Consider the following 22,866-nt stretch of genomic DNA (forward strand, 5'->3'; position numbering starts at 1 on the left):
ATACATGTTGACTTTATACATTACTGCATTGACACAGCATTTTTAACCACTAGGAATAATGCATCTTAAGATTCATCTGCCTTGTATTATTAAACTTTCTTGGTACACTGATATCCAATAGTTGTGGGACTTAGGCTGGCTAAGAACTTTACACTGATTCTCTCTCAAAGCCAAAAGCTGTACCCCACTACAGATGAATCCTGGTCCATGGTGCTTTCCCTCAGTGGTAGGTTTTACTGTGAGTCCAGCTCTCCTCTTTAATAGGTCCCATGTCTCCTGGAGAGCCCCGGCTCCAACACCCCACATCCCACCCACCCAACCCTGTCTTATATTTCCATACCCATTTGCACATTCTGGATCTGGATTCTCCTATTTTTAGAAGAGTCATACAAATGGCGTCATCACAGCAGAGGAATGGCGCAGTCCTTGGATAGCAGCATAGGGCCCCTGCTGAAAGTAGTGATGATACCGGGGCATGTGGAATGAGGGGAATGTCGGGCCACTCCCTTGCATGGAGCTGGCAATGGCCGATGGGGTTAGAGGCATCCCAAGTCGGCTATATGGTGGCAGAGAGCCCTGTATAGGGTGAGGAATGGGTGTCGCTATGGATGCTGTGCTGGTGCCAAGAGCAGTCAGGGACTGTGGGTGCTGAAATCCAGGAAAACTGGATGAAGATGATACCCAGGAACTGAGAGACAAATTATCAGATGTTGTAAAGGCTGATCCTGAAAGGAAAAAAAAAATCTCATTAGACTGGAAACTCTACTTCAGTGTGCAAATCAAGAATTACATTATCTGAACAAATACTGTATGCTAACACGTATATATGTAATCTTAAAAAAAAAAAAGGTTCTGAAGAACCTAGGGGCAGGACAGGAATAAAGACGTAGACATAGAGAATGGACTTGAGGACATGGAGAGGGGGAAGGGTAAGCTGGGACGAAGTGAGAGAGTGGCATGGACATATATACACTACCAAATGTAAAATAGACAGCTAGTGGGAAGCAGCCGCATAGCACAGGGAGATCAGCTCGGTGCTTTGTGACCGACTAGAGAGGTGGGATAGGGAGGGTGGGAGGGAGAAGCAAGAGGGAGGAGATATGGGGGATATATGTATATGTAAAGCTGATTCACTTTGTTATACAGCAGAAACTAACACAACATTGTAAAGCAATTATACTCCAATAAAGATGTTAAAAAAAATAAAGAATTACATTATCTGTAAGGGTCAATTTTATTTTTAAAATTATGTAATAGATCTATAATTTAAAAGAGACAGGTCAATCATGAGGCATATCTAGCTTTCCACACAAGAATATATCATTTAACCATATATGGAAAAGATAATTTACTGACTTAACTCAATAGATGGCCTGCATACTCCCTGAGAGTGGCCAAAACACTAGCACCCTGCCTGAAGGTAATGACCTGATTCCCTTTAAAGGACTTCCAAATAGCTGATATCCGTCCTAACCTCTGTAGCATCCCTATAAGTAAGGCTGGACAGACAAGCCTCAACAAAGCTACCTGGTTTCCAGAGCCACTATGAAAACCCACAAGACTGTTTTTCTTTTTTTTTCTTTAGCTTCTGTAACTCTTTTCTTTTGGAAATAATGAGAACATTTACTATGTTGATTACATTTAAGACAGATACACAAAATCCAAACACATTTTAATATACCAGATCTACTCAGCGTAGGTGAGTTATGTGGAAACAATAAGCACTGTCAAAAATAAAGCATAAATACTTAGAAATTACTCTAAAAAGAAATGCATGATACTTATTTGAAGTTTTTCACACGACTCTATTGAAATAGAGATGTAAGGAAAGATTTTAATAATTGGAGACGTGCCATATTCTTGGATGAAAAATAAAAAATTTTTAGAAGTCATTTATTCCCAAATTAATTTATTGGTTGAGTGTAAAGCCAATGAAATGCCAATGTTTTTTCCCTCTTCAACTCAATTCTCAAAATTATCAGGACAAATAATGACAGAATTTTAAATTTTTAAAAATTATAACAAGGATAGATTTTCCCTACCAGATATAAAAATGTTATCATGTTATAAAAACAAAATAATGCATTTATGAAAATAGCATAGTACTGAGCAAGATGAGAAGCCACATCAATAGAAAAGAACAAATTGTCACAGTACAAAATAAAATATATATGTATACTGTATTTATCATATATTTAGTATATAATAATATACTAAGTAATAATGGTAATACACATCATTACAAACTATCAGGAATGACAGCTTAGCGTCCATAATTTTTTATTAGATATTTGACAAGTTGCAAGAGTAAGTTTTTCTTATATCACAGTATCCAGAAGTTTAAACAAAACTTGACACTGAATTTTCCAGTTGTATAATTACTAGTAGCTCATCTGGATTTAGCTATAAGAGATATCATATGTTCTGACTGTTTATGCTATTCCATATCATGGACATAAAAATATGACAGAGGACTCTCCCCATGTGAACATCCGTGTGCCTGGGCAGCCCCCTCTGGTTTCTTCTCTGGCCTCCCAGATGCAGAGGGCTCCTCTTTGCTCATCTGCAGCAGAGGAACTTTTTAGTACTCCCCTATTCTCACCACCTGGGCCACTGCCTCTACGCAATGTGTTCATTAGGAGAATCTTCTTTTTAAAAATGTTTTCCATTCTAGTCATTGATCCTAATAAGATATTCCTGATATAAGTAAAACAGATATATTCCCTGATTTTCAGATTGTAAAACTGAGGTTGAGAAAGACTAAGGGGCCACCCCCAAAGTCCAATAGCTCTTTGGTAGTAGATCACAGACAAATAACTCCTGGGCCCTGACTCAGAGGCTCAATGTCCTTTTACTGGAAAACAAACTACAGGAAGGCTTTAGGCAGCATAATCACTTAAGATGCAAAGAAAATGATGATCAGCCTCAGGCTGTCCCTTCCTGAAGAGGCTTCTGAAATACTCTGGGGCAGTCTCTTCCCTGAGGGCTAGAAGTCTCATCACCTCCCTGCCCAGCAGTTGCATAGCCCAGAAGCAGTCTTACCTCGATTTTGTGTTGTCTGAACCTCATCCCCCAGCACATCCTCTTCTCCTCCATAGGTTCGGATGGGTGAGCGGGCATAGGAATGCTTTTGAATCAGGCTCTCCACACTTTCCCTAGATTAGAGAGTGACACATCCTGAGTAAACTAAAAAGTTAAGTACTCAGAGAAGGAGAGGAGTCTTAAAGATGATTTACCAGTCAGTAAAACCATTTTCTCAGCCAAAAGACCACCACTTCAGTAAAGAATCCGCCTTCCAACGCATGGGACACAGTTTCTATCCCTGGTCGGGGAACTAAGATCCCACATTCTGCAGGGCAACTAAGCCCACATGCCACAACAACTGAGCTCACTCATGCATCTCAACTAGAGAGCCCTCGTGCCACAAACTACAGAGCCCATGCGCTCTGGAGCCCGTGCGCCACAACTAGAGAAGAGAAAACCCGCAGGCCAGACGTTTCTAGTGTTCTAGAAAATTAGAGAGAAGCCCGAGCACCACAACGAAGAGCCCGCACATCGCAATTAAGACCCGACACAGCCCAATAAATAAATAAATAAATAAAATAAAATATTTTAAAAAATACCACCACCTCAGGGAAAGATAACATTTAAAACATGTACATTTATTTCATTGTAGATGCCTCAGAAATATAACCTCAGGCATATAAATACAAGAAACCTAACTGGACAGGATAAGGACAATTCCCTGAAATTCTACAAAATTAGGGTCAAAGGTGAACAAGGAGCTATAAAACCTGACCATAGGAATATGGAGTTTAATGATGTGAAAAAATGACTGGTGAATTTACTACAAGGAGCTGCAATCCTGTGACTTCATCAGCTAATGAATACAAAACAAATACTCACCTGATACGAACTGCACTGATTGAACATCTGATGAAATACTGGCCCAAATTTCAGAATATCATTAGTCATAAAAAAGACTCAATGTTCACTAATAAACCTAGTAAGTGCATAGAGTATATGACAATATGGGTAGTATGGATAATGGCCACTTTGAGATTCTTGTTGCTTTAAGACTGAAAATTACGGAAAACCTATGAAGGACACATAAATGGCCACTAGGGAATTTAAGCCCCCAAATTGGTGCATTGTCTTTGTAGATGGTCTTTCTCTTGCAATATAGTCTAAAAACTAAAGAGTGTTGTTAACTTTAAAAACAAAAATTATTTTGGTATTTGACAGTTCAACCTGCTGCCATTAAGCGAGAAAAACACCAGAGAAGAGGTTTTTTTTTTAATTAATTAATTAATTTGTTTGGCTGCATTGGGTCTTCGTTGCTGTGCACAGGCTTTCTCTAGTTGCGGTGAACAGGGGCTACTCTTTGTTGTGGTACATGGGCTTCTCATTGCAGCGGCTTCTTTTGTTGGGGAGCACGGGCTGTAGGCACGCAGGCTTCAGTAGTTGTGGCATGCGGGCTTCAGTAGTTATGGTACATGGGCTCAGTAGTTGTGGCTCACAGGCTCTAGAGCGCAAGCTCAGTAGTTGTGGCTCACAGGCTTAGTTGCTCCACGGCATGTGGGATCTTCCCAGACTGGGGCTTGAACCCGTGTCCCCTGCATTGGCAGGTGGATTCTTAACCCCACTGCACCACCTGGGAAGCCCCCAGCTATAGTTTAGCCAAATGATTTCTTTGCCAAAAATGGAAGTTGGTAACAGGTAAGCTTATACAGTATACATCTCCAAGAATAGCTGTGGCCTAAAGACCAACACCAAATTAACCACCAAAGGACAAAAAAAGGATTTTTAAAAAGTGTGTTGAATAAAGGACAAACTGAACACCAAATTTCATCTTGAGGGGATAAGGAAAGCAAAATGTCATAATAACTTTTCAAAATGTAATACTTGTCAACATTTCACAGAGATATACAGACTTTACCTGTGAAAAAATACTAATAGTAAATTTGGTGTTCTAGAAAGCTTGTATACTCACACAGATTAAAGCATTGTGTCATATTATATAGCCTTCAAATGAAGACTTAAAAGTATGCCTAAAAGAAAAATTAGTTCCAACAACTATTCAAGTTATATCTTTACTCCTAAAAGGTTTTAAAATAAGCATACAGTACCACCTCATGTAGCCAAAATCACTGGGATCAGGCAAAATCCAGATCCAGTGGATTAACATGTAGGTGTTTAAAAAAAATGAGGCCATTCCATATTTATTCATATGGAATGATCACCAAGACATATTAAGTAAAAAAAGTTAAGTACAGAACACTGTATAAAGTTTGCTACCATTTGTGAATTTAAAACAAGAAATGTGTATGTTTGTATATGCACAATATTTCCAGAATGTTCCACTTTCCAGAACAGGAAGCTGCCTAGAATAGGTTGTCTCTGTAGTGTGGAACTAGGGATCTACTGGAGCAATGATTCCCAAATTTGTCCCAAATACACTTGAGTTACCTAAAGCTCTTAAAAAACAACAACTATATTGAGGTAAAATTAATGTACAGTAAGTGACATATATTTAAATTGTACAATTTGATTGATTTGGGCTTATGTGACCAGTGACACCACCACCACAAGTGAGATAATAAATGTATGTAACACCTCCAAAAGTTTCCTCATGCCCATCATGCTCCCTGGTCTCCATCCCAACATACTTTTCCAAGGAAAACACTAGTATGATTTCTGTTCCTACACATTAGTTTGTGTCTTCTAAAATTTTATAAAAATGAAAACATACCATATGTGTATCTTTTTATCTGGCTAAATTACTTTGAGATTCACATATCAATAGTTCATTCTTTCTTATTCTGAGTAGCATTCTATTATATGGACATACTATAGTCTACCTGTTTATCTGCTGATGGACATTTGCATTGTTTCTAGTTTTTAACTGTTACACATGACGCTGCTGCATATATTAATATATATTTTTAAATATACATATGATTTCTGTTCTTTTGGGAAAATGCCTAGGAGTGGAATGGCTGGATTGTATGGTCGGTGTATGTGTAATTTTTTAAGAAACTGCCAACCTATTTTCCAAAGCAGTTGTATCATTTATTTTAGTATTCCCACTCATCAGTGTATGAGAGTTCCATTCCTCCACATTCTCACCTACACTTGGTGTGATCAGTCTTTTTAATTTTAGCTATTCTAATACACATGTACTAGTATGTCATCATAGTTTTAATTTGCGTTTCTGTAATGACTAAGATGTTGCTCATCTTTTTATGTGCTTATTTGCTTCTATATATCAACTTTGGTAAAACTGTTCAAATATTTTGTTCATTTTAAAAATTAGGTTGTTTACTTATTATTGAGTTTTGAGATTTCTTTATATATTCGGGATGCTTGTCCTTATAGGATGTATGACTTGCAAATATTTTCTCCCAGGCTATGGCTTGTCTTTTCATCTTTAACAGTGTCTTTTAAACAGCAGAAGTTTTTAATTTTTATAAAGTCCAATTTATTGTTTGCAATTTTATGGATGCTTTTGCTATACTATCCCAGAATCTTTGCCTAAACCAAGACCATAAAAGTTTCTCTTAATTTTTTTTTCTAGAAGTTCTTATAGTTTTAGGTTTCACATAATGATATATAATTTGCCTTGAGTTAATTTTGTATAAGCATGAGGTATGGATGGATGTTTATTTTTTGCTTATTGATAGCCAACTATTCCAGCACTATTCATTGAAAAGATGACCCCGTCTCCACTGAATTACCACTGCATCTTTGTCAAAAAAAATCTTCTTCCTCTTTTTGCCTTCTTTTAGGTTATTTTATAATTCCATTTCATCTCCTTTCTTGGTTTGTTTATTATTTATAACTTTTGGTTTTTTAGTGGTTGATTTAGTGTTCACAGTAAATATCTTTAACACATCACAATCTGCTTGGCAAGTGATAGTTACCACTTTAAGTATAAGACTCACAATAACATTACTTTTATTTCTTTCTTCTAACCTTTGTACCATTCTTGTCAAACATTTTACTTTTACAGAAGCCCCACACTACACTGTTATTTTTTTGTCTAAACAGTAAATTATGTTTTAAAAGATTTGAATAATTTGAAAAAAATTGATCTATTTATTCTTGTAGTTACCATTCCCACTGTCCTTCATTCCTTTGTGTAGATCTAGGTTGACATCTGATATAATTCTCCTTCTACCTGAAGGACTTCCTTTAACATATTTGTAGTGCAATTTTGTGTGTCTGAAAAAGTCTTCATTTTGCTTTTTTTTTTTTGCAGTACGCAGGCCTCTCACTGTTGTGGCCTCTCCCGTTGCGGAGCACAGGCTCTGGACGCACAGGCTCAGCGGCCATGGCTCACGGGCCCAGCCGCTCCGCGGCATGTGGGATCTTCCCAAACCGGGGCACGAACCCGTGTCCCCTGCATCGGCAGGCGGACTCTCAACCACTGTGCCACCAGGGAAGCCTGCTTTTTTTTAACAGTTTTGCTGGGTATAAATTTCTAGGTGAGCAGACTTTTTTCTTTCTGCACTTTTAGAAATGTTGCTCCACTGTCTCCTCATTTACTTTGTTTCTGACAAGAAGTCTGCTGTCATCCTTATTTTATGTACTATGTCTTTAATTCCCTGGTTGCTTTCAATATTTTTTACACTGGTTTTGAGCAATTTGATTATGATGTGCCTTGGTGTTATTTCTTAATGCTTCTTGAGCTTGGGTTTGTTGGCCCTCTTTGGATTGTGTGTTTTTAGTTGTCATTAAATTTGGAAAATTTTTGAACATTATTTCTTCAAATATAATTCTTCCTTCATCTCCCTATCCACCTTTTAGGGGCTCCAATTCTCCAGTTACACATATATTAGACTGTTTAAAGTTTCCCCACAACTCACTGATACTCTTCATTTTTTAAAATTTCTCTTTGCTCTCTGTTTTATTTTGGATAGTTTCTATTGCTGTGTCTTAAAGTTTTCTAATTATTTCATCTGCAACATCGAATCTGCCATTAGTCCCATCCAGTGTATCTTTCATTTTATACATTATAGTTTTCTTCTTTAGAATTTTGACAACAAGGTCCTAATGTATAGCACAGGGAACTAGATTCAATATCCTGTGATAAACCATAATAGAATTTTGATTTGGATCACTTGGGCCTCTTCTGTGTCTCTATTTAATTTTTGGCTATTTGGAATACAGTTATAATAACTGTTTTAATGTCCTTGTTTGCTAATTGTAATATTTGTGTTAGTTCTGGGTTATTTTCAATTGGTTAATTTATGGGTTATATTTTTCTACTTCTTTGCATTTCTGGTAGTTTTTTTTTTTTTGCGGTACATGGGCCTCTCACTGTTGTGGCCTCTCCTGTTGCGGAGCACAGGCTCTGGACACGCAGGCCCAGTGGCCATGGCTCACGGGCCCAGCCGCTCCGCGGCACGTGGGATCCTTCCGGACCGGGGCACGAACCCGTGTTCCCTGCATCGGCAGGCGGACTCTCAACCACTGCGCCACCAGGGAAGCCCAGCATTTCTGGTAGTTTTTAATTGGATGTCAGATGTGAATTTTATCTTGGTGGTTGCTGGATATTTCTGTGTTCTTATAAATATTCTTGAGCTTTGTTCTAGGATATAGTTAAGTTACTTGGAAATAAGTGATCGTTTGGGGTCTTGCTTTCAAGATGTGTTTAGGTAGGACTGGAATACTGTTTAGTCTAGGACTAATTTTTTTTCTCACTATTAAAGGAAAACCCTTCTGAGTATTCTATCAAATGCCCTGAAAATTGCAAGATTTTCCAGTCCTTCTAGTTAGAACAGGCATTATTTTTATCCCTGTATGGACACTAGTACTGTTTCCTCCAGTCTTTTCAGGTGCTCCCCTCCCCACAACCTCTGGTAGTTTCCTCACACATGTGCTAGTTAGCTCCCAGCTGAACACTCAAGAGGGAACCCCTGTAGGACTTTGGCGTTCTCTTCTCCTGTGGTATGTCCTGTGGATTCTCACTGTTTGCTCTCATTGAACTCTCAGCTCTGACTGCTCAACTCAGGGAGTCTGCCAGGCTCAGCCTGTATTCCCCCTCCCTGTGCCATGGCCTAGATACTCTCTCAGACTATAAGCTGGGTCCATCATAGGGCTCACCTCATTTGTTTCCCATCTTTCAGGGATTACTGTCTTTTGTTGCCTTGTGTCCAGTATCATTTAAAAAAGCATTGTTTCTTAGTTATTTAAGGCAAGAGGTTGTATTTGGTCCTTGTTGCTTTACCTTTACCTGAAGCAAAGTCTGTCCTGAGGCTCTTCTAAAAATTCCAAAACCAGGTCATACCCACAGATCAAGTAAATCGCAATCTATGGGGTGGGACACAGGCTTCAGTAATTGTTAAAGCTCCCCAGGTGGTTCTAGTGGAGGAGAAGGTGTGTGATGGATACTTTTCTCCATATATGCCTCTGTACCATTTGAACTTTGGACATGTTTATTCAAAATTAATTACAAATCATAAACTATCATAAGAAATGGTAACATACCAATGGACAAAAAGAGAAGAACTGCTGGTCTAACGCTGATACTTGGGGAACTTATAATGAATTGATAAAACTGTCATTATCATTGCTGATTTTTATATCAATATAGTAAATGCATTGGAGGCAATGTGGTATATTGGAAATTTCATGGGCTTTAAAGTCACTCATCAAATGGATGAATGGATAGATGAGTATATGGACCACCTAAAACCATTTTCACATTCTAGTTTTGTTACTTCCTTAACCTCTCTTCATCTGTAAATTGGGAAGTCATTCATTCATCCCCCCCCAAATTATTTAGCACCTTTTATGAACAAGGCACTATTCTAGGAATTATGGAGACAGCAGTAAGCAAAACGTAAAAATCCCTGCCTAATGGGAGAGAGGGCTGGGGGAGAGGGAGAAAGATGATAAGAAAAATATGTAGAGAAATGGGTAGCATATTAGATGATGATGATAGTGCTATGGAAAAATAAAAGTAAAGCAAATAATAGTGATAAGAACTATAACTATGAGAATTAAATGAGATAAGGCATTTGAATTGCTCAAAAGTGTCTGGCACATAGGAGGTACTCAGTAAATATTAGCGCCCTATAAAAGTATATCTAAAGCAGGTAAAAATTCTATTCTTTTAGATTATATTTTTTTCCAATTTATTTCACCCATATGAATAATCCTAATCCAGAATAACGTGATCCAAACAGGAGGATTTTTCTCAGTGATTGAATGTAAAAGTCAGCAGAAAACTTGAAAAGTATGTTATCTGCAGTTCTATTATAAAATTATACCTATCATAAAATATAACATTAAGCTTTAAAGAGTCCATATCACCTGTTTAAAAGTGTAACCTACTTTTAAAGATCCCGTGAACTTGTTGAATCCCTTGAGTTGGACTTGTTGACATGAAAATATTTTATAATTTATTAAGAGGCACCAGTAAATGCAGAAATTAACAGAAAGGGTAACTTGGCATGACATGGACCCTAACTGATCAGTTTGCCAACTGCCATGTATTTTAAGCTTTATATGCCCACACTCTGGTAATGTTGGACCCCTGTAGCCTTAACAGCTGAGTCACTTACTCAAGGACTTAATTCACTGTAATATTAGAGCATGACTCTCTTTTTGGGTAACTTGGGTCATTAAGAAAAAAGTCAATTGAGATGAGTAACTTTTAATAAAATGACAACTATAACATACATTCAAGCTGATGTCCTTTAGTCTAAGCCATGTGTCATACTGTTAATATTTAAAATGAATTTAGAAAAGAATTAGGTGGTTATTTTCACATGAGGAAAGAACTTGTTTCAGATACCCTAGAAAATATTTTCTCTTTGTAAAGTCATAAAGGAATGACCATCAATGGGCTGAAATTATGGATGGTGTATTTCTAAGGTGTATTCTGTTGCCCATCCTAGGCATGTAGACTGCTCTATCCAAGCATTTAAGTTCAAAAGCAGAGTGTAGTATCTGCCTCTCTAAGAATGCCCTTATATAAAATCATTTAAACATTTTTCACATATACACAAGAAAAATTGTTTAAATAACACAATGAATCACTGCCTTGTGAAATATTTTGCTTTTCTATACAAAGTTCATTATATTTATTTTGTCCTTGGAAGATCACTGGTATCATTACTTATTCTTGTCTCTAAGAGGGAGAAAAAAGGGATTTATTGAAGTGATTTATTTTTGTCAGGCCTGGAAGGGAACTGAAAGCAATGGCAGTTCTTATATAAAGGATGGCATAATTAAATTATTGCCTTTTAAGTGAATGAAAACAGTGGTGCAAATCAGGGCCGTCTCTTCGAAGATGTTACGAAGAATAGACAGCTCACGTTGTTTACTTTATGTCTAATCCCTGTTTCCAGCAGAATGAAAAGTGCAAAGAATTTATTTAGCCTGGAAGACTACGGTGAGGATTTCTGGAATACTGTGCTCTGAAAAATAAGGGATGACTCACCTAATGGGTTAAGTGACTTAGGTATTACAAGCTAGGACAGTACCTTGTAATGCTCAGTTCTGTTATATCCCAAAGCAAGAGACAATAGTTACTTTGGATTTTAATAGATAAGTAAAATGGGTGCCATAATTGAAGTTTGGCCTTTCTAATATCTAACACTGAATTATTTTTCTAGGCAAAAAGCATACATCATTAGGTATCTTTAAGAGATCTCTTCTGGGCTTCCCTGGTGGTGCAGTAGTTGAGAGTCCGCCTGCCGATGCAGGGGACACGGGTTCGTGCCCCGGTCCGGGAAGATCCCACATGCTGCAGAGCGGCTAGGCCCATGAGCCATGGCCGCTGAGCCTGCGCGTCCGGAGCCTGTGCTCCGCAAAGGGAGAGGCCACAACAGTGAGAGGCCCGCGTACCGCAAAAAAAAAAAAAAAAAAAAAAAAAGAGATCTCTTCTGACTAATGTGTAACCATCAATTCCAAGACTAATATACATGGGAGAGACACAATCATAGCCAGAAAGTGGGCAAGATACAGGGTAGCTGCAGTGATTATGTTGATTCTGCAAAAATGTTCAGAACTATTGGAAGTCATCTGAACTATTTGTTCAAACTCTAGATAAGCAAAACCAACATACTCTATCAGTATTGAACTGATTACCCTTCCTCTATCTCTGAAACTAGAGTACAAATTTCTTAATGCTCAAAAAGCAAAACCTTCCCTTTTCCTTCACATTCTCCTTTGCACCATCGCTTTACCCAATATATTCCTCTTTAAATGCACTTACTAGATGGATGGCAATCATGTGTTTGCATGAGCACCGTTACCACTACACTGTTGGCCTTTGAGCGAGGGAGAGAACAATGCTTTCTTTATCTAGGCAGTGGTTCTCAAACTTTAGTGTATTGTAGACTGAGTGTTTGTGTCCCCCAAATTCATGTTGAAATCTTAATCTCCAATGTGATGATTTTAAGATGTGAGGCCTTTGGTAGACCGTTAGGTTTTAAGTGTGGAGCCCTCATAAATGGGATTAGTACCCTTATAAGAAGAGAAAGGAGAGCTTGCTTTAGCTTTCTGTTCTTCAGCCATGTGAGGACACAGTGAGAAGATAGCTGTCTGTGAACCACAAACAGGTCCTCACCAAAAACTGAATCTGCCAGCACCTTGATCTTAGACTCGCCAGCTTCCAAAACTGTGAGAAATAAATGTCTGTTGTTTAAGCTACTCACAGTCTATGGCATTTTTGTTATGGCAGCCCAACAGACTAAGACAGTGTTCATCAGAATTACCTGGAGGGCTGGTCAAAACACAGATTTTTGGACCCCACCCTAGAGTTTCTAATTTAGTAATTCTGAAGTATGGCTCGAGAATATTATTTCCAGCGTGTTTCCAGGTAACACTGATGCCACTGACCTGGAGGCCACACTCGGAGAACCACTGCCCTAGTGTAGTGGTTACTGGAAACTGCTTAGCTCGAATCCTAGCCCTGCCACTTGCCAGTTGTGTGCCTCTGGTCAAATTACTTCACTATTCTTTGCCTCAGTTTTCTCATCTGCAAAATGAGGGATATTAATATGACCTAGCTCTTAGGGTTATTATTAAGATTTAATGAATTAAATACACATAGTTTATATTTGTACTTGGCATATAATAAGTGCTCAATAAATGTTTATAGGTAACAAAATTAAATCACTGTTATTATTGAGGATCAAAATCATGTGTTTCTAAAGCTGGTTACATAATCATAATCATTTTAGATGAAATTGACACTTCCAGTCGCTATAACTTTCTATGCTTCATTTAAACCATCCCACAATATACATGTCAGAGAGAAAATTAAATAAAAAATAAATATTATTTCAATTTACATTCTAACTTTCTCTATTTCTAAATACAGACCTGGTAAAAAGCTGCATTCAGGGAGAAAATGTCAGATCCATTAAAATCAAATCTAATTTACAGGAAACAAAATATTTAAAGTTGTCCTTGCTCATCAGTTTGCTCATGTTTACATCATATCTTACTAGTAGGCCTTTGTAAACAACTCCTTGTCACAATAATTTTCTAAAGATTTATGCAGATAATGTTATAAATTACTGGAAGACAATATATCAATATTTGTTGCTTCCACAAAGTACTTAATAAATGAAAACTTTAGATAATACAATTGGAGATGTATTATAAATCATTAATTTTAATTTAAGAACAGAAATATATTATGCAATACCTTTTGGAAAAACAAAATAATCTTTTTAAAAGCTTTTAGATTTTAGCTTATTTTTATTTATGTGACTTAATCCTACTAATTTTTCTTTTTAATAGTAATACACATTTCTGGTTTTATATCATTATTAGCAACTTAAATAAGTAAACTGTACCACTGTGGAAAAAAAAAACTAGTTTCTTAAGTCTAACTGTTGTGACTAGAACAAAGGTCTCATGCAAAGTACAGATCATTCAGCCTCTAAAAATAAACTTTAGTAAATTGTGAGGCAGGGAACGAATATCCTTTAGACACAGAAAGAAAGACACAAGCAAGAAAAAAAGGAGGACAAATTATGACCATAAGTCAATTGTGAATAACTCTGCTACTCTATCAAACCCGCTGATTTATTTGACACTGTTTTGTAATATAAATGTTTCCTCTTAGAAGCTGTGAATAAATGAGTAACGTTTTAAATGCAGGAACATAGCTTGCTAGTTAAAAGAATTTTGTGGTAACTACTTATATAATTTGAAAAGAAAAATTTAGTTCTGTTGAAAGTCATCCCTTCCTTTCTGTGGTTGTTGTCACCAGACTAATTTATTAAATTAATAGATTGTATTTAAAAGCAGACTTTAATCTGGTTACCAAACAAAATAACTTCCATTTTATGCATACAGTCTCTTATACTAACTCTGCCTTCATTGGAGATGATAAAAACATGTTTCTTTACTAAGAAGCTGTGCGATCAGATTCCTTATCTGTGTCTGGGCTTTGCTTTCTCCTATAAAATGAGGGTGTGGTAGGGAAATGGTGGGCTGGATTAGATGCTCTCTAAGATCCATTATGGCTCTAACAATTTATGAGTCTATAAATATATAAACAGAAATAAAAATTAAAAAGAGCCAGTTTGAAAAAGTCCAGTACTATTTGCAAAGAGCCCTGAGTTCTAACCCCAAATTTTCTACTAACTTATTGTGTGATCTGGCAGATCACTCTCTGGGCCCTACTTGCCTCATTGGTATAATGACAGAGAAACTGGTTGGCTCCCCAAATCACTCCAGCCTTAAAATAAATAAAGCAGAGACCATTGTTACTAGCTTTTGCCATTTGCTTTCTTTAGTATTTTTACTTTCGAATAGCCTGCCTCTCACATGGTGGTTGCCTTTAACATCCAGGGTTTTTGTTTGTTTGTTTGTTTTAGCTGACTTCATTGAAATTATGTTTCACTTTTACTTTATTACAGACACTGCATAATCTACTTTGTAAGAGTCTCCATAGTACTCAAGTATAGTTGTATTTATGAAAGATTAAGGGAATTAGCAAACTAAGTTATGAGCCATAACCATTTCACTATTCACTAGGCTGTAGTTTAATCCATTTATTTTCTCAGGCAATACAATGCTCCCCCCATATATATATTCCTCTCCTTTGCATAAATCAGTTATACTGGTTTTCTTCTAAAGATAGAATATAAGAGTGATATGTGAACTTATGTTGTCGGCTATTTTGGTAACAACTATTAGGTTGGACTAATCAGTTCATGACATGCATGACTGCTTCAGGAGCCCTGAATGTCAGAATTTTCTTTTTACCAACACTAGCCAGAAAGCTTAGAAGAAAGCCAAGATACCAGCAGCAGGTATCCTAAACAGGGGAAGGTGAAGATGAGTAGGAGAGATGAACTAAGTACACAAAAGTATACTGCAGAAAGTCTTATTCTGGACCACACTTCAAGAAAAAAAGTGACTAATATGTCCAAAATTCAAAGGTAGAGGAGGATTTTTTAAAGAAATGGCTCTACTATAGGACATCTGGAGAGAGCACTGAGCAGGACATCCATTCAGCTTCCCATTGAGTCCAACAAAATGATGCAAGTGCCAGCTGTCTGGATGGGACCCATGATGTAGAGAAGGAAAATCCACATAATCCTTACATTTCATTTCACCATGAATTTCCACTTCTCTGCCTCTAAAGTCATCAGCAGAGCTTCTGACAATTTAAAATTTATTCCACTGGCAAGCTCACTAGAAGTTAGTGTAAGGAGGGTCTTGGATTGTACTCCAAGGACTCCTCATTCTAAGGAAGCATGAGGTACAAGAGGAACAAATGAATAATGTTTCAGAAGACTGATGCTGCCTTCTTTCTGTCCCTTCACATCATCTATGAGTGAAAGAAATAAGAAGGCAACATGTCCAGATAATTCTCTGGGAACTGGGCATCCCCTTCTGCCCTTTGATCAAGGACAATAAGAACAAAGGAAAAAGAACGAAATCTTTTGATCATTCCAGAAAAAAGGCTGTCACTTATATGGGAAAGAATATTAGATTGTCATCAGAGTTTGACAGCCATAGTTTATTCCAGGAGACAGTGAAGTAACAACATATCTAAAATATGGCAGGAAAGAAAATGTGACGGAAGGATTGTGTATACCAAGTTCAACTGACTTTCACAAATGAAGGCCACAGACTGTCATGTTCATGCAAAAGACAAGGAATTTTGGTCCCACTATAGCCTTTCTTGAGGAACCAAGTAGAAAATGAACTTCAGACAACCAAAACACTGGAGAGACACTGACATAAGATGCATCAGGGGCATTAAATATATATTTACTTATAGAACTAAGACTAAGCCATGGTTATAAGAAAGGATACAGTATGTAATGACTGTATTCTCTGACAAGGTAGATGAGATACAGTTCTCAAAAATGGGGAGGAGAATGGGGAAAGAACATGATAAGGAGAATAAAGTTGTTGATTATATATGTTTATTAACTGGGATTAAAAGGATGTTACTTCAAATCAGATGCTGAAAAAGAGGGAAAGTAGGGGGGAAGAAAAAAAGAGGTTACTAGTTAATTTCAATATTGCTTCTAGGAGGGGACTTAAAGAAAATTAGAGGGAGAGTAGGAGTTCTTAACAGATATTAGTGTAAAGGAAAACAGAACAAGAGTATGAATCTTGCTAGTTACCAAAAAAGTATAAAAAAAAAAAGGTTGCTAATAAAATAGACCACATAGTAAAAGATTATTTATATAAAATACTTGTATATCTATTTAAACATAACAAAACAATATGCCACAACTAAGCCCAAACATATTACTATATACATTACATGTATATTATATACTTACATAGTACAGATATATATATATGTAATAAAATACTAATGTACATTGTTACATAAAAAACAAGGTGAAAATGTATAAAGTGTTAAAATTTAAGAAAAGCATATATAAACATGTATCTGCTTATATTAAAAAACATAATATATTATATTAAAAAACATAATGGAAGGATAAACAATGCTTTTTCTTTTTTTTTAATGGTTACCGATAGGAGAGGGAAGAAATAGGATGGAGGAGATATAGAATTTTGACCGCCTTTGAATAAGCCATGTTCTGTAGATTTGTCTTGAAACCATGTAAATCATGTATTAAATAACCATATAAGAAAATTATACTTTTTTAAATTCCAAAAAATAAAAAATACAATAAAACAAATGAACCTAAATGTGTATCATTAGGTTAGTGGTATGAACAAAAAACAAAACAAAACTTAAAAAAAACACAACACTCTAGTATCAACAGAATCTACACTAAGGACAAAAAGAACCACAAAAAGATTTTTAACTATTTTTAGTTGGCACATTGTTGGAGATATGCTGACATACATATTCTGAGATTGCTATGCTTCTCTATGCTGTGAGATAAAGCAAAAAAGGAGCAATGACAGAATATTCTGTCATTCCTGGTGTTACTGAGAACTAGAGGCTCAGCATGAGAGAAAAGAAGTACAGATAAAAGGTCAGAGAGGTTAAGTAAAAACTTTATCATCCTGAATTGAAATAGAAAGTATCAGTATGAACTCAAGTAGAATTTTACCTTTAAAGTACATGTGGGTGTGCACACACATATCCTTCAAACTGAGGACAGAGACTATCTCTGGGGAGGGGGATTCTGAGAAGTGGAGGCTCACATTTGACTTACTTAAAGTTTGAGTACTGGGTTCTTACACATTTTAAATATCATATTTTTCCATTTTAAAATGCAAATTTGGAAAATATTAGTAAAAGTATTTTCTAATTCCTTAACAATAAACTGGATGATGTTTTCGGAGTCTTTATAACACCAGCTTTCCCAAATGCCTTTTATACTGTTCTCTAAAGGCCCTGCAAGTTTTCTCTGAAAGAGGAAAAAAAATTACAACCTAGTTTTCAGTTATTCATTATAGTTGAGGCACAAGATTAGATGATGGATAAAAATAACATAGATAATTGAAATTTACAGAGAATCTTAAAAAGTATGCATCTCTGAAGTTATTACTCTGTCATCCTACTCTGTCATCTTTCTTCTGCCTTGAACTACAGGTGCTAAAATGACCCTAAAACATGTCTCAAAAACTACCATTGTTGGGCTTCCCTGGTGGCGCAGTGATTGAGAGTCCGCCTGCCGATGCAGGGGACACGGGTTTGTGCCCCGGTCTGGGAAGATCCCACATGCCGCGGAGCGGCTGGGCCCGTGAGCCATGGCCGCTGAGCCTGCGTGTCCGGAGCCTGTGCTCCGCAACGGGAGAGGCCACAACAGTGAGAGGCCCGCGTACCGCAAAACAAACAAACAAACAAACAAAACTACCATTGTAAAGATAGGAAGGATAAGGTGTTGGCAGAGATCAGATCTCACCAGCTTTGTCAATTAGCATCACCATATGGGCCTCAAAATGAAATCTGAGTTTCTTCATTTTAAATACCATCCTAAGGAGATAAAGTTTCTGGGTAGAAGTTTTCCTTGCTGCCAACATTTCCACAGCCCCTTAAAGCTCTAAGCCTGTGATCAGCAAACTTACTCTGTAAAGGCCTGGTAGAAAATAGTTTAAGCTTTGCAGGCCTTAGGATCTCTGTCAGATATACTCAGCTCTGTCACTGTAGCATGGAAACAGCCACATACAATACATAAATTGAAAAACGTGACTGTCCTGCAATAAAACTTTATAGACAATAAATTTTAATTTTATATTATTTTTGCATGTCACAAAATGTTATTTTTATAACTTTTTCAACCATTTAAAATGTAAAGACCATTCTTAGCTTGTGGGCTATACCAAACAGGTGGCAGACAGCAGGGTTTGCCAACCCCTGCTCCAAGCTATTTACCTGATTAGAGATGGGCCCCACTCACCCCACACTCTTGGGAAAACCTTACTCTTCATGAAAACCTTACTGCCTCAGAAACTCCACAAGCCAGCTTAGAGCTATGTTAGAACCAACATTGCTTGCTTTCTAGCACCAGAAGTCATTATTTAAGACCTAGGAATTATCCATAAACTGAACTTCTTTAGCAAACCTGCCAAAATGCTTGCTGCTCCATGGCTTGATGCAGGTAAAACTATAAACTTCCAGAATAGCAGATTTGCAACTTTGTTTCCTGAAGTTTTCTTCTTCATCTAAACTAATAGTGTTTGAGCTCTGAGCAAGAAGGCCTGATTCCCTCTGGGCTTGTGTCCAAATTTCATGTGTTTGAAAGTTTTGTTCAATCCCAGGGAGCTTTAAACATATTTTATAGAGACTCTCAGTGTGAAGGGAGAGTGCCAACTGCATACTTTGACATTTTAGCCACAGGAAAGGAGTGAGGGAAGCATCAAACAGCGTGCGGTTCATCGCTGTATAGGGAGGGAAGCTACTTGGGGGGATGGGGAAGAAATGAAAAGCCCTCTGTCAGAGCTTCACCTAAACCCCACCTTGGAGCAGCAGAGATTAATGATAAAGGCAGATCTTTGAGCAGTTGATGAGAAGCAGATTCTTACACTGCTGGAGGCCATGAGGAAGGGATCCCACAGCAGCACGCTCTCAGCTAGCACACTGTGGTCTTGGTACACTGAAGGGTGTGGGGCTAATGACCACCACCGGCTCTGGAGGAGGGCCATGAGGTTGCTTTGCTGGGCATGGAGAGGGAACAGCTGATTTCCAGCTGCTGAGGCAGACAGGGTAATATAATCAATGCAAAGTAAAAACTCCCTTTTCCAAGGCTATCTCCACCTACCTGCAACAACTTCCTAACCCAAACAGAATAATTTTATTTCCAAATTGGCACACTCACAGTAAGTTTAAATTATTAATCTTGCAGTCTGCACCTGCAAGATTAAACAAAGAGCCACATGATTTTATTCACAATTAATCTCAGCTCCTGACGCTAAACAAACAGACATCCCATTCTATACATGAGCTAGAGAAAGATAATTGGAATTACAAAACACTCAGCAATTCAAAAGAAGAAAACTAATTTTTAAAAACAGAACAAGTGATCTCTTTTGAAACAGACTTGTTCCAAGAAACAAATGTTTTAAGTCTCTAATTTGTAGTTTCAAGTTTTTAGTGAGATTTAAGAAGACCCTATACTAATAAAGCAGGGACTAGCAGGAATGAAAAGAATACAATCTGGAAATGTAAAAGTATACTTGAAAGTGACAAAATAATAATTGCCACATTTTAAAAGAACTCAATAAGGAGAGCAAACAGAATACCGGATGCTGTAGAAAACAGAATCAACAATTAGAAGACTCATATAGGAAATTCTTCCAATATCAGAGTAAACAGTTAAAGAAATAAAAATTATTAAGTGAAAGATGAAAGAAATAGGGAATAGATTCAGGAGTTGTAACTTTTATATAATAGGAATTTTAGTAGGTCTGAATAGAGCAGAACAATTAGAAACAAAAAGAATGAGGAAGAGGAGAAAAAAAAAAAGAAAATTTTCCTGAGATGAGTAACGACTTGAGTTTTCAATTGGAAGGGCTCAGTTATATTGTAAATACGAATGAAAAAAATTTACAACTGAACAAATACTGGTACAATTTCTGAATTTCAAAGGAAACTTTCTAAAAGCATTTTTATTAGATAGGAAAAAAAGGTAATTTTCCAATAAAGGAAAGACAGTTTAGCATCAGCTTTATCTACAGTATTTAAAAACTAGATGACAAAGGAAGGTTGAAAGAGTTCTGAGGAGAAAGACAGTGATGCTAGTCAGGTTATAATAATGGCAACAGATCCTTTCAGATATGTATAAACTGATAAAAAGAGGGTCACCCATATATCCTTCCTCAACCAATTACTCAACATTTATCAACAACTGAGAATAAAGTCAGAACACAATTCCAGTAATCAGAGTATAACAGAAGAAATGAGCATTAAACAATGAAATGAGTATGACTAGAATTAAATTTAAATGATTATGGTTGATGTATTTGTGATCCTTACATTAACATTAAGAAAAAGAATTGAAAAAGAAGATAAGGAAGATACATGAATAAAAAGCTGGATTTTAAATCCCAGATTTTTTAAACCAAAACTATAGGTTGAGAGAGGGGTAGTACAAGGAAAAAATCACATACTAAATATCTCCTATTTTACAAGAAAAGAAAATGTATAGTTTCATTCCTAACAGTAACAGAGAAATATCAATTTTACAATTATGTCTTTCAGAATTTAAAAGCATAATTATATTAAAAAGAAATATAATGAACATTAGAGAAAGGACTTTGGTTTCAGACAAACTAACCTGGGTGTGAGGCTCAGCTGTCACAAATTACCATATGTGAATTTGAATAAAGTATTAATCTCTTTAAGCTTCAGCTTAATAGGGATGATAGTCATTCTTTATTATAGAATTATAGGGATGATAATCATTCTTTATTATAGAATTATTTTGAAATGTAGCTGAAATAAAATGTGTCAACTGCATAGCTCACTGGCTGACACGTGGTGGCTGTGGAATGTTAACTGTAGTAAAAGCGGGGTGGGGTGGGGGGTGGTTCTGGGACTTGATAAATTTAACAAAAGACAGGAAGAGAAAATAAGGGGTAAAACAAATAGTTGAATTAAACAGAGAGCAGAAACAGAAAGAAACAATACCAAACATATCAGTGGTCATAATACTTGGAGTTAGATTAAAATTTTCAACTAACACACAAAGACCTTAAGACAAATTTTTAAAAATACGGATACTCTGTATGACATTTTTAAAGACACATCATTATTTACTCAACAAATATTTGAGTGTTTACTGTGTACCAGGCACTATTCTAGGCTGTGGGGATATAGTAGGAAGCAAAAGACAAGGCATTGGACCAATCAGATATTGGGGGCTGCATAATCTAGGCAGAGGGTAAGTAAGTATAAAGGCCCTAACTGGGGCTAAGATGGGCCTGGGCATGTTCAAAGGAAATTGAGCAAGACAAAGGTAGGGGAGTTCAGAGAGATAACTGGGAGGGGCTGGAATCAGATTCTATGGGACCTTTCAGGCCTTGTCTGGACTTTGGATTTTACTGTGAATGGGAAGATGAGTCACTCTGAGCAAGAGTGATGTGATCTGACTTCCTTTCTTTGATAAGATCATTCTGATTGGTGAACTGAAAATGGACTTAAGAACAGTAAGAGTGGGAGTAGAAAGATCAATTAGGAAATTAATGTAATAATTCAGGAAAGAGATGATATTGTCCTAGATAAGAGTGGTAGCAGTGAGAATGGTAAGAAGTAGTTGAACTCCTCTGGATATAGTTAGAATGATTAGTTGCCTGCATGTGGAAAGAGAAAGAGGGGCCAGCAAGGGTGACACCCAGTCTTTTGGCTGGAGCAGCAGGAGGGATGCAGCTGAGAAGGGAACTGTAAGAGGAGAGCAGGTGTAGAAGAGTGTGGTTGGGCATCCTGTTGTAGACGTGAGGTACCCTTAGCAGAGACGGAAAAGTAAAAGAAATAGCCAGCCAGAGCTTTGACTCTAGAGAGGCCAGAACCAGAGATGTAATTTGATAGTAGTCAGCATATAATGGCATTTAAAGGCATGAAACTGGTGATATCACCCAGGAAGGGGATGTGAACTGAGAAGAAAAGAGGTCCAAGGACTAAGGCCTGGAACACATTACTGTTTACAGATGGAGGACAAGGGGAAGAACCAATAAGGGGATGGAGAAAGAATGGCCAATGGAGTAGAATAAAAACCAGAGATTGTGAGAGATCTTGGAAGCAAAGAGGAAAAAGGGAGAGAATAAACAACAGTGTCATACCCTGGTAATAGGTGAAGTAAGACAGGACTGAGAATTGACCATTGTGGTTAGCAATGGGGAGTTCACTGGTGACCTGGACAGAGGTGGACTGGTGGGGTAGTGTGGGTGAAACTCTAAATGACGGGGTAGAAGAGACAAAGGGAAGAGAGGAACTGAGGAGAATACACA

The 22,866-nt window shown here is 37.1% G+C and overlaps 1 protein-coding gene across 1 annotated transcript in view; it reads right to left on the minus strand.

Moving 5' to 3' along the window:
* Nucleotides 1–384: 384 nt before the first annotated feature.
* Nucleotides 385–22,866, minus strand: part of TBX20 (T-box transcription factor 20) — a gene marked incomplete at both ends in the record, with an annotated part of 48,103 nt that continues 25,621 nt past the window's right edge. The window contains 3 exons of the mRNA XM_079711837.1: nucleotides 385–725; nucleotides 3,043–3,155; nucleotides 9,239–9,315. Of these exons, the coding sequence (XP_079567963.1) occupies nucleotides 385–725; nucleotides 3,043–3,155; nucleotides 9,239–9,315 (531 nt within the window). The remainder of the gene's footprint in view (nucleotides 726–3,042; nucleotides 3,156–9,238; nucleotides 9,316–22,866) is intronic.

Source organism: Hyperoodon ampullatus (assembly GCF_949752795.1).
Source record: "Hyperoodon ampullatus genome assembly, chromosome: 9".
Lineage (NCBI taxonomy): Eukaryota > Metazoa > Chordata > Mammalia > Artiodactyla > Ziphiidae > Hyperoodon > Hyperoodon ampullatus.